Here is a 13,291-nt window from a genome sequence, read left to right as displayed (position 1 = left end):
AGAATGCTGAAGATTAGATCACATAACTAATTAGGAGGTATTTAATAGAATTGGGGAGAAGAGGAGCTTGTGGCACAACTTGACTAGAAGAAGGGATCGATTGGTAGGACATGTTCTGAGGCATCAAGGGATCACCAATTTAGTACTGGAGGGCAGCATGGAGGGTAAAAATTGTACAGGGACAACAAGAGATGAATACACTAAGCAGATTCAGAAGGATGTAGGCTGCAGTAGGTACTGGGAGATGATGAAGCTTGGACAGGATAAAGTAGCATGGAGAGCTGCATCAAACCAGTCTCAGGACTGAAGACCACCACCACAACAACAACATCAATACTATTAATTCAGACTCCCACAATCTGGATACCCAAAAAGAATTAGTTAAACAGAGGAAAAATGCTATCATAATCACGTCCAAGGTGTTTAAATCTGTAATCTGTTACTATTACAAGGTCAACACAACCAATCATCCACTAGAATTCTGCGTACAATAATGCCAAATATAAGGGAGATACACAACAAACTGATGGCTTCTAGAAATGTAATTTAGTCATTCTCCCAACAAAAAATTAAGACTCCTCACACCAGCTGAAAAATCCTAGCAGTTTTCCAAATCTCACATAAAACTTGGATTAGCATACACTCAATTTCCTCAAATGGACTATCTCGTACAAGTGTAAATGAATCTACCACATTACATATATTTTGGTGTTTTATTACAGGCCGTACACTTATTCTATTAAGTTCGAAGCACAAGACACTAAACTTCGAATTTTACCTAAAAGCTTCAGCTTCCGTATTAGTCCATACTTTAAAAAAAGCAAATTTTTAACATTCCACTTAAACAGTGCTGTTACAAAGTTCCACGTACTTTCTGTTGCAGTCGCAAGGATAATATTACTACCAGTGACTGGTAACGTACATACATGTAATACGAAAAACCAGTAACCATCCAAACGAATTAAAGTGTACCAGATAGTTAATTAGCTAAGGTTATGGCACAATTCATACAACATTCCTGCCACTTTGCAGTTCTCGCACTTGTAATTAACTGATAACTAAATTGATAGATTCCACCTTTGTTATTTAACTGTAAACCCATCTAGAGTATTCAGTAGATAATAACTGACAGTTATAAATAACTGTTAAAAATATCAGTTATAAAAGAATAACTGTAACCATGATAACAGTTACTCCAAAGTAACCGTTTCGCCCATCTGTAAACCTAGGTTAGAAAATGCACAAATTCTGAAATTATGCTTATCTTGCACTCCACAGGAGAAATATGCAGTTATCTGCATTAGTAAATGATCAAGCCAAGTGTGCATGTTCTCTATAACAACAAAAGTGAGCATGTTGTACAGATTGGTTGTCCTCTGACGGATTATGGCGGGTCAAGTTAGGCACTGCTTATATTCTGAGACCTGAGTTTCTCCTGGCGTATACAATTTTCAAACAACTTACGGGAATTCAGTCAGGTAGTATTACTAGCGACCACTGATATTACGGTGGCAGCACACCCTGCCAATTGTCTTGAAAATGGCAGGATGTGCTCCGGCAGAAATATTGGCGGTCACTGTTAATATTACCTGGCTGAATTCCTGTAAGATGTTTGAAAACTGGTTATATTGTCAATGTTTCTAGACCTTAGATGAATAAGTGGTGAATAAAATGCTTTCATTACACATCTTTATTGATGGTGACAAAACCATGTACGTCCCAAACAAACACCGAACTCCACAAACCATCCTTCCTTTTGCCTTGATAAAATTTTCCGCAAATTATTCCTTACGCAAAAGCTGCATGTGAGCCACTTATGATAAAAGTTAGTACGCCCAAAAACACTCAACAACCCAGATTTTATATTGAGGTCACATTGTGTAAACTATCTAACATACTGTGTATATTATTTGCCTGTGGCAGCTGATAAACACAGATCATATTCTGCATGGCACTTAGCTTCAATAAATAGATAAATCAATTTTTTCAGATTAAGTTTTATTTGAACAGCTGGGGCTTAATACTAGTCCCCTTACTCCCGAAGGATCATGCCTGTCTACACTGTAAGCTTTGCTCATGTACACAAGCAACACAGTGAACATGCAGCACATTACCAGCTTACACTACAATTGCTCCTACCTCTTGACTCACTGAACCATTAATCACCATTATTTTAATGTATGTCTTCAAGCAGGAGACATTTTAATACAAGCCCTCTACAAGATGTTACACCAGGATGGACTTGTTCTAGCCAGAACAATTTTGTATTGCATATGCTAATAAGACAATGTTTAAGTGACAAACATGCATCATCATAATCCGCATGCAGTTACAAAGCCATAAAAAATGTGGAAAAATGCCTTACCTAATTACAATTCAAAGGTAAATAAAATTAACACTTTCTTTATTGCAATATACCCATGATTACACAAGTGAACAATGAAATAATGAGATACAATTTTACTAAATATGAGAGGCAATGAAGGGAGGGAGAGAGAGAGAGAGAGAGAGAGAGAGAGAGAGAGAGAGAGAGAGAGAGAGAGAGAGAGAGAGAGAGAGAGGGAGGGAGGGGGAGGGGGTTGATGGGCACAGGTACCATTACAGTTGGTTCTAACGGCAAAAAATGCCTTGCCAGGTACTATCAGTTTCTTAATTATAAATCTACACAAATTGATACTGCACTCTGGATACCATACATCAGATCGTAATTCTTCTTTCTCAAAATACGAAACTAATATTGATATATAACTAAAATATGATTATTTCTAATTTAATTCTTCTGCAATAAAACTAACAGTCTTCGTCATTAGGTTGGTCTCGGAAAATGTAATCCATTCCCCAAATTCATGGCTGTAAAATAACATACCAAATCAATTAAAAACTGTCTACTCATTGTCAAGATGAAACTTATCATAATGCAACAATACAATGTCCTCGGTGGTGCAAGTGTTTGAAATTTGGTGCTACAGAAGAATGCTGAAGATTAGATGGGTAAATCATGAAACTAATGAGGAGGTACTGAATAGAATTGGGAAGACAAGAAATTTGTGGCACTACTTGACGAAAAGAAGGTGTCCATTGACAGGACACATTCTGAGACAAAGTGATAACCAATTTAGCATTAAGATAGGTGTGGAACCTAGAAACTATAAAGGGAGACCAGAAGGTGAACAAAGTAAGCAGATTAGGAAGGATGTATGCTGCAGCAGTTATATGAAGCATTCCAAGCTTCTGTAAATATCTGAACAATGATTACACTCACAGTGTAATTGTCAAGAGGTCTTGTTACTAACATACGAAAGAGGATGATGGGCTCTGCACTCTGCCATTTTACCAATAAATCTGACAGGGGTGCAATGGGGAGTTTCCCTTAAAAAAAAAAAAGTTTCATGCTATACAGGCAAGCTGAGATTTTAAAAAATTAATTGTGCTAATCTTAAAGGAAAGATTCAAATAGTACAACCGACTGCAAAATTCAATGATGCTCTTAATTTTAATAGGAAATTTGGCTGCAGAGGAAAATTTGAATTTCCATTCATCCTTCAATTAAGAAACTTGGTATAGATACACTCCCTTAAATCATGTTACACACCGTTAATCGTCTTCCTCATCATCTTTTCCATTCTCTGCTTCCTTCTCTTCATCTTTTCCATTTTCTGCTTCTTCCTCTTCATTTTCTGCTTGTGAACCCCCCCCAGCTCCATCAGTTTCTTCTTCGGAATGCTCACTTCCGTTTGCTGTATTTTCATCCATCATTTCCTCAGTTGCAGGATCTAGATCCTGTAGCATTACAAGAATTCTTAACACTTAATCTAAAAACAATATATCAAGTTTCAGACTTTGCATCTATTTGCAACTGTCTGATACAAAGAAATACAAAATGTGAATCACACTATTTCAATTACATCATCCAGCAAACAACATATATTACATATGGTCTCTTACTACTATGTACCATTTACACGTACAGATAATAGGGTGCTGAGGTCTGAAGAGAAAGTGGGATGAGGTGGCCTTGCTGAGTTTTATGACTACAGAATGACCACTTCCCAGTTATCCCCTGAGCTCAAAATTACATCTACAAACTGCTGAGAAGACTAGTGACCATGTTCTACCTCGTGGCACACGGGAAGCACATAATGCCTTCATTCCCCATCTCCAGTGCCTTTAGGATTTCATAGATCCAACGTAATTCCTCTGGAAGTTGAATCCTTAAGACATGCCAGGAAAAAATACTCAGCAGCTGATAGTATGGCACCACTGGTGGTAACTTAAATTTGTGTGCTCTTCTGAAAATTTGTGGATGATCTTGTTTAAAAATAAAATTTGCACGATTTCTTTTACTTTTATCAGATTTAGAAAGACCTGGAATCACTACTAACCAGGGAGAATTATCACTCCAACCCCATGTTGACAGCGATATGAGATTCCCTACTGTAATAAAAGTTGAAGACAATGATAGAAACAATACTGATCCAAATATCAAGCAGAAATGCCCTGAAGGCCAGACAAGAGCCTTGCTGCACCTTTCCCAAATCAGAGATTTACTCACATAGACCCCTGCCATACAAAGGGAATCACTCCACAGGCTACTAAAGTTGAGACTTTTCCTGTCTACCACTGTTCCGTACCACAAAACACAAAATTATCTGCTAAAAATGTGTGGATATATATTATGTAATAGAAAACTTCCAACAATATCACATCAGCATTTAAACAAATTAGCTGAGGCCTTACATAATTAGTAAGTCATTTTGTGTGATCTAAGTGCAAAGTAGGGCTCATAACTTGTCAAAGGTGAATTACAAAGACCCAAAATACGAGGTTGTTTGATAAGCCTATTAAAAAGCAAGGAAATTTTTTTTCGTAAACAACTCCCTTCACTTCTCAACAGCCGCCTTTGAAGTACACACCCTTGGTCCAGCAATACAGCTTTTTCATCGCACCAGACAAGTAGGTCCTGTGAAACTCTGCAAAATACTCGTTTACTGAAGTTATCACTTCTCCATTTGATGAAAATTGCTTTCCAGCAAGCCGAAATGTCAAGTTGGGGACCAGGAAGAAGCCACATGAGAAAGCCAGTGAATAGTGTGCATGAAGAACCAATTCAAAGCCTAATTCATGCACTTTTACCTTTCTTATCACTGACGTGTGCGCCAACTTTTGTCTTTTTTCAGCTAACCCAAGATCCAAACGGTCCAACAATAAGGCATAACAGAGTCCAATTATGGTTCTGCTTTTTTCCAAGTAATCTATGAGGATTACTCTAATTTCTTGGGATTTCTAATAAACAGTAGCCATCATCTTACTAGCTAACAAAATGGGCTTTGCTTTCTTTGGTGCAATTTCACCAACCTTTATCCTCCGTTTTGATTGCCAGTTTGACTAATGAGTCATGACAGATCAAAGAGTCATCAACAGTCGGAGGTCTTGCGGACTGCAAGTAAACGTCTCCAGACATTGTGCTGATGTTCATCCGGATGCACTTTTGGTTGACTGTAAGCAATCACAGCACCCACTTTGCGCATAGTTTCGAAGCCAATTGTGCAAGCAAGATGATATGCACTCACTGACTACAGTCTCAGCACTAATTTTTGTCTGTTGGTCTTGCAGTACCATACATGGCTTCGCCCATAGTTTCCTTTGTGGCGGCCTCAACTGGATGGCCAGAGCACAATTGATCTTTGGTACTTCTGAGTGGCAGTCCAACCTTCCACATGAAAATGTTTAACAACAGCACAAAACTTTTCCATTTTCAACTGCAGTCAACACTTACTGAATCAGACAGTGAACAACAAACTGCACACAGTACATTATTAAAATTCTGGATACAATCCTCGGAATACTCAAGGATATCACACGTGGAGGGGGGGGGGGGGGGGGGGGGAAGGTTCCATTTTTTCCTGGAAATTTACCAGACTCATCACAAGCCATCCTTGTATACAAAAACACACGCTACACAGTTGAGAAGACAGTTACATGAAAAGCACATTGTAAGAAGATACATGCAAACGACGGGCAAAAACTAAGTATGTCCAAAGCTATGGACCAAAAATCTAATAAATGTCTGTTGTACCCACTGTCAATATCAACAGAAAAAATTTATACTCTTTGCAAGAACTATCAACAGCCATTTCTCCACTTACAGTATTTGTGTACATATGTGATTATGTCAGGTTCAGAATCTATCAAGGCAGCAATAGATCCACTTACCATCTACTCACTAATCAGCCTGATACAAATTTCTCCACGATTTTTTCACAATAATGAGCACACAAACCGTTTTCCGTTAATTACCCATAAATTATTGCACGTCAACAGGTATTAGCTCCCTCTCATCTGTTCAGAAGTCCACTTCCCTGTTACTTTACCGTTAAATAATCGAAAACAATAAATGAACTAACAATCTAATTTAGTGCGTAACGCTTTTCCAACCTCAACTACTCTCCATTGAAAGCTTATAGTTTACATCATACACTGGCCACATTTTACCACTTCCTCATGCTATTCCGAGTAGCCATCAGACTCTCAGAAAAACTATGGCTTACAAAATGTGAAATCCAGCGAAACCTCATCGCCTAAATTGTCAATTTCTTTTTGCCAATAACTGAAATGGCATAACAAGATTTGATCAGACTAACTGAAATTTAAATACATACATTAAAAACCATTACATTCATCATGCACAAGATATAAATGGCAATAGGAACTATAGTTTCAATGTTCAGTTTGTTGAAACAAGTAATATTCAGGTTTGTGTCTCGTAATCTTTAGACGCTATGATTAACCCTTCCACATTGTCACCAAACAAAGTTGTTACGCACCTCAAGTACAAAAAGGATCAAAAACCCAGAAATGATGAAGGCAAGGATATTCTCTAACTACTCAATTTTTGATCAAAATTATCAAAAAAAACACCACTAAAAATTTATGAATCATTACATATTTCACACATTACAAGAATTACTGTTATGGAAGGCCTTAACCCCAGTATTAGCAGCATGATCGCACATCAGACAGGAGAGGTACCAACAGGCAATAACTTTGAGGAAACTATGCCAAACCTCTTTCTGATAGGGATGCAACAGTTTACCATTACGCTAATTCAACTAGTTTATACAATTACAAAAAGTAAACTAACATTACCTTTGAAGAGGATGGCTCATCACTTTTGAAAAAAGTACCTACACTTCGCTGCCAACCAGGTATTGGTTGTTTTGTTATTGGAGGAAGTCTACCACTGCCACTTTTTGAACCTGGAACAAAAAGAGGAGTACTACCTAGAGCAACAAAAATGTTCAACACTTGCAATTCACAGAACTGCAGTCATAGCATATCTCCAATAACTGATTGCATAAGGCACTTAAATTGGGCAACAGAGCACTAAACCAAATATAACCATCAGAAATCTATCCTGTGGAACGGTGAAAGAAAGCGTTAGCATATCTCACTAATATCAGAAAACAAATCAACAAGTGCACGAGAATGGTACTCTTGCAGGTTGGTAGTGGTATTGCGTTGTCAAGTTCCCCCCCACACCTGTCATCTGATGAATGCCTCAGTTAAATTCATGTTCTGTAGACCATTTTGCGTGATAAATCTTAATGACGTGGAACGAGTCATTTTAAATTCACATCAGTCACTGAAAAAAATAAATGGGAACACTATTTTCATGCTCTTTTTTATACTGAGAGCATCATACAAGAATTAACAAAAGCTAGATCCACAATTGTATGTAATCAAGTACACTGAATATTTAACTCAAAATATCTAGAAGCTGTGTGTGTTTCGTGTTCGAGTCAAACATAATCAACATGGAAATTTACTCAAAGTCACAACACTGCAACCACCTTCAACTGCAAGAACTGCCACAAATACAATAACGATTCTTTAAAGAAATCCCTACAAATTAAGTTCTGAAAAAAGAAGATGCGATCAGTAGTTATAACTACAACCCATTGTTGAATCCCACAGATTAGTAGCTGTCTAAAAAAACTCGTGAAGCACCTACCTTTGCTTTTACTTTTCTTTGCAGGCGCTGGTGCCGGCGCTACCTTCCTCGGCGCCTTAGCAGCAACAGCTGTAAGAGCAACGAAACAAATATCAAAAACAGTGCGAAAATGCATGTTCCGAGATGTAAATTTCACTGTGATGAAAACGGGAACATACTTAACGCTCCTTCAACATCCACATAAATGTTAGTCAATATCTGCAAAATAAAATAAAGGAGAATTTTATATTAACGTAATGACCTGTAACGGGGAACGAAAATCCAGCTTGGACATCACGAGCGACTTCGTGTCACTTGACTGTCAAAACTTAAACTCCGGAATGAATTACACATCAGCCCTTAGGTTTTACCCACATTAATTTCAAAGAAAGAGAATACCAACCTTTGCTCGCTGCGTTCGAGGCTCGCGTTCGGACCATTTTGCAGTTCTGCGCTTGAATCAACAAGAAGACTGACACCTGATGCTTAACTTTTCCCGCAAAAATATGGAGCAAAGTTACTATACCTCAACAGTACCAGCCAGAGATCACAGGTAACAACTTTAGAAGTTAATGATGCCAACCTTCGGCCATAGCTGGCAAAACAGAAGAATCAATATTGGAAAGGTATTTTTTTTATTTCCTTATAATGCTAAAGCCCGGTACACACACAACGATCTGTCTGCGCAGACATCGGCGCAAATGTCTGTACATGCAAAAAATCGCTGCAAATGTGGTGTGTTCACACGACACAAACCCCAATCTACTACTCGCCCGCCATCTGTCGGTGTAGAAAAGAAATATCAGTGGCAAGCGACTACGCTCTCCGTAAACGTCAAAAATTTAATTCAGTTATTTTGAAATATAGAAATGGAGGAAGTTTTGTTGTGGTCTGTGTTCGCAACTTGTGTTGCAAAAAACATTCAGACCAACCGCAGGAAATAGAGAAAGCGGTAAAAATGGTGTAGACAGTGGCTGCTAAAGCGAAAGCAGTTTTCTCACGTAAATTTACTGCGAGAGTTGCAGGGCGAACCTAACGACTGTCGAAATTATTTGCGGATGGATGTCGAAACTTATAATTATCTCTTAAAGCTTGTAACCCCTCATATTATGAGAAAAAAATACTTCATGAGAATGGCAATTTCTCCTCATGAACGGCTGGCAGTAACGTTAAGATTTGTAGCAACAGGAAGGAGCTACAATGATTTGGAATTTTCAACGGCAATATCGAAACAAGCGTTGAGTGAAATAATACCCAACACATGTGAAGCAATTTACGCTGTCCTGTAGGATGAGTTCATGAAGACAAGTCAAGTAAATTAAGTCTGCAAAGTTACAGATAATATTTTTAATGTTGTAAACGTGTTTGAAACACAGTAGGCCTATATTATTAGAGATTATATACCTACATGACCAATGAGCTATGGTTTACTTTGTTTCTGAGTAGGCATTTTCAGTTCGCTACTGTGTAGAAGCAACCTGTTACAAACTTTTGTTACAGGATGCAAAACTCCACTTTGAATTCTAGACAGAGTTCGCAACGATTTTTTTAATTTTTTTATTACTGTTTCTCTGTTTGCCGTGGCGGCAACTGCCGGCAATTTTTCAATTACAGCATTGTATGCTGCTGTCTTTTTGTCTCCGTCACTATATTCTTTACTTTTAATCTTCCACAAACATGGGTGGTTTATATATATTTCAATGAATTCACTTACAAACTCTCGAGAACACTGACGAGTATCAGCCATTTTAATGCCCTGTGCGCACAAATACAAACACTAGACTGAGCAAACAGCTGTTTCGCGCCAGATTTGCGGCGATCTGCTGTCCACACGCTCCAACTTGTCTGCGCAGATGTGGTTTGAACCCACGGATTTGAGAGGTTTCGCTCAAACCTCCAACTCCAACTTCCATGTTTGCACACACCTCAGGTTGGTGCAAAACTCCTGTCCACATGCAACGATCTGTCTGCGCAGATCTGATGTGCGCAGACATTTGCGCAGACAGATCGTTGCGTGTGGACGGGCCTTAACAGTTTTTTGATATGAGCATTGAATGTAAATGTTAAGTGCTGAAATGGAAATTTATTTGTGACTTCATAGATTTAAAGCTCCTCTTGGCCCCCATAAATATCCTACATAAACAGAACAGTGTTCGTATTGGCGCGATCATTGAGTAATGATTCTTCTGCACGGTAGTACAAAGTTTGGCTACAAAATTAAATGCCATACCATTAAGGTAACTGTATATTTACAGAACCTGTGATTTTTGTCAGAACTTTGATCAACTCTAAAAATAAAAGACAAAGCTGAACTGCTGAGACAAAAACCTTATTTTCCGATGTAATTTCAGCCCATTGCAGACAACACAAAACTTTAGAAGAAGTGCTATTCGGAATGCAATACATGTCTTTCAGCATCGTCAGTTGCCAGATATCGTCATTTTACTTGCAATTTAATGCGACATAAATTATTATTATTATTATTTTCGATTATTCCCAATTAAGTGAGCGTTTGAACTTGAATTCCTTTATGATGATTGTTTATGTTTTTTCTGAGCCCAAATTTTCTTCATGTGTCCACTGTGTTGCTTTTTTCCCTCCGCTGTCCATTTGCATCCTGGTCTCTTCAGTGTTGTGGTGTCAAATTTATGTTTTTTGATGATGTTCCTGAATTCAGTTCTATTTTCTGCATCGTTTACTGTTATGTGTGCTTGTCTGAGGTCCTCTTCAACTTCTTTTATCCATTTTGTTTTTCCCCTGCCTGAGTTGGTGACTTTAAGAATTCGCTTTGAAATTCTGTTTTCATTCATCCTGTGGATATGTCCGTAGATCTGCATTCTTCTTTTCATTATTGTATCCGCAATCTTGTCTGTGTATTTATATAATTCTGATGTTGGTCTCTTCTTCCAGATTCCTTGCTCTTGTATGGAGCCAAAAATTTTCCTGAGAATTTTCCTTTCTTGTTTCTCTATTTCTTTGATTTTAGTTTGCCCACCTATTTGTGTTGTTTCAGATGCATACAGTGCCTCTGGAAGTACGACAGTGTTGTAGTGCCTCAATTTTGCGATAATGGATATGGACTTTTTGTTATAATAGTTCCACGTGAGTTTATATGCTTTCTGTAGTTTTTTATTTTTTCCTCATTGGCCTTTAGGTTGATCCCTGATGGCTGGATGATTTCTCCCAGGTACTTAAAATGTGGTACTTGTATGATTTTCCCATAGGTTGTCACAATAGGCAATTTGTCTTGTGGCACTCTTTCTATGTGCTGGGTTTTCTCATATGAGATTTGCAGGCCAGTTCTTTGTGCAATTTCGTGTAACTTCTCTATGGCGTTAGTGGCTTCTTTTCTATTATTTGTGAGGATTGCAAGGTCATCCGCAAAAGCTAAACACTTCACATTGCATCTATTATCTTTTCTAATGTCAATTTGGATTCCTTTGACTTCTTTTTCCCATGTCCTGATAATTTTTTCAAGAATTATATTAAAGAGTAATGGTGAAAGTCCGTCACCCTGTCGCACTCCAGTTTGGACTTCAAATGGTTCCGAGATATCCCCCATAAATTTAACCTTGGAGACTGTGTCAGTAAATGTTTCCCGAATGATTGCTCTTGTCTTTCTGTCAATGCTGAATTCTTCCAGCGTCTTGCAGAGCACTACTCTGTCTATTGAGTCATAGGCCTTTTTTAAAATCTACAAAAGTAACCACTGTGTTTCGGGTGTTTCTCATCTGGAGAATCATTTTCAGATTCCAGATCTGCTCTATGCATGATCGTCCCTTGCGACATAAATATGTATTAAACTTTTGTGTAAATCCAAATAATGTGACTCAGAAGGCTTTAAGAATTGATTTTACTCGGACGAAAATGATTTTCGAACGAAACGTCGTCCTCAAATGATGGCTCCCTTACTGGATGTTCCCAAACGATTCTTATGAATACTCATTTCTACATATAACATTTGTGGTTTCACTTTTTCTTCGTCAATGAGAGCCCCATACACATGCGACAGATCACAGCGATCTGTCGCGTGGGCTACCGATCTACAGCAAGCACTGGTTGCCTGGAAGTGAGGCAGTTCACCATCTTGTTGGGACCAGATCAAGAGTTTCTCACCTAAATTACTGTGTGAAACTTGCTCTCTCTACTTGAAGCCACTTTTGCATCTTAGTGCATGCTTAGATATGGCATACTTTCGCAGAGTCATGCTCATAATCAGACAGCTGAGAACAGTTTGGAATTCAGAAGAGTTGTTCTACTGAGAATGCCATTTAAATGTTCACTCACCATATTTTATAAGCATTAAAAGTAAAACAGCTGTGGTTGGTATTTGCTGTGACCTTCCTAAGACATATGACTGTATGAATCACTGTGACCTCCTGGATAAATCGAAGTTTTAGGGGACTGTTGGCATACCCAATCAGTGGATTCTGTCACATATAACCAAACAAATACCAGAAAATTGTGCTCAGCAATTCATCCAATATCGTCTGGGGACGTAATTCTCACTGGAAAAAAAAATCGTGTATGGGGTTCCCCAAGGCTCAATCTTAAGCCCACTATTGTTCTTGATATGTTTAAACTATCTCTATCTAATGCACAATAAGCAGAAATAGTTCTTTTTGCAGATCACACTAGTATTGTAATCAATCCAAGAATATGTACAGAAACAGAATAAATGAGAAACAATGATTTTAAAAATATCATTGTATTATTTTGTTTGACTTGTCTCGTCCTCAGTTTCAAAAAGGCATGACATATTCAGTTCCACCCAATTAGAACTATTACACTAATGATAAGTATAACACATGATGAGAAAATAACAAATAGGGTGCAAACTTTAAAAAATCATTCTTAGGTGCCCATATTGATGATGGTCTAAACTGGAAAAAGCTCATTTTGGAGCTCCTAAAACAAATTAGTTCAGCCACATTTGCACTTAGAATGACTGAAGATCTTGGGGAGAGACAAATCAGTAAGTTGACATATTTTCTTTCAGTAATGTCATATGGAATAATGCACTGGCATAACTAATTTTTAAGAGAGACAATCTTCATTGTTCTAAAATGGGCAGTAAGAATAATATATTGTGCTCATCCACAACCATCTTATAGAAATATGATTAAGAAGTTGGACATTCTGACTATTGCTTTGTGATATGTTTATTCCTTTACAAAGTTTCTTGTAGATAACCCACTACAGTTCAAAAGGACCAATGACATAAATAATCACAGTACAAGAAGAGAAAATAACATTCATTACTCCACATTAGGGTTCTCTCTGGCATAAAAATGGGTCCAC

The 13,291-nt window shown here is 37.9% G+C and overlaps 1 protein-coding gene across 1 annotated transcript; it reads right to left on the bottom strand.

Moving 5' to 3' along the window:
* Window positions 1–2,412: 2,412 nt before the first annotated feature.
* LOC124789752 (PCNA-associated factor-like) lies at window positions 2,413–8,535 on the bottom strand. The gene is made up of 5 exons (XM_047257205.1): window positions 8,394–8,535; window positions 8,012–8,080; window positions 7,147–7,256; window positions 3,593–3,780; window positions 2,413–2,850 (listed from the first exon to the last, which is right to left on the bottom strand). Exons 1-4 carry the CDS (start codon window positions 8,428–8,430, stop codon window positions 3,595–3,597), a joined length of 402 nt encoding a protein of 133 aa, XP_047113161.1. The 5' UTR covers window positions 8,431–8,535; the 3' UTR covers window positions 2,413–2,850; window positions 3,593–3,594.
* Between the last annotated feature and the right edge of the window lie 4,756 nt (window positions 8,536–13,291).

Source organism: Schistocerca piceifrons, chromosome 3 (assembly GCF_021461385.2).
Source record: "Schistocerca piceifrons isolate TAMUIC-IGC-003096 chromosome 3, iqSchPice1.1, whole genome shotgun sequence".
Taxonomy (NCBI): domain Eukaryota; kingdom Metazoa; phylum Arthropoda; class Insecta; order Orthoptera; family Acrididae; genus Schistocerca; species Schistocerca piceifrons.
Note: the sequence above shows the minus strand (reverse complement) of the source record. Positions and strands in the feature narration are given on the sequence as shown.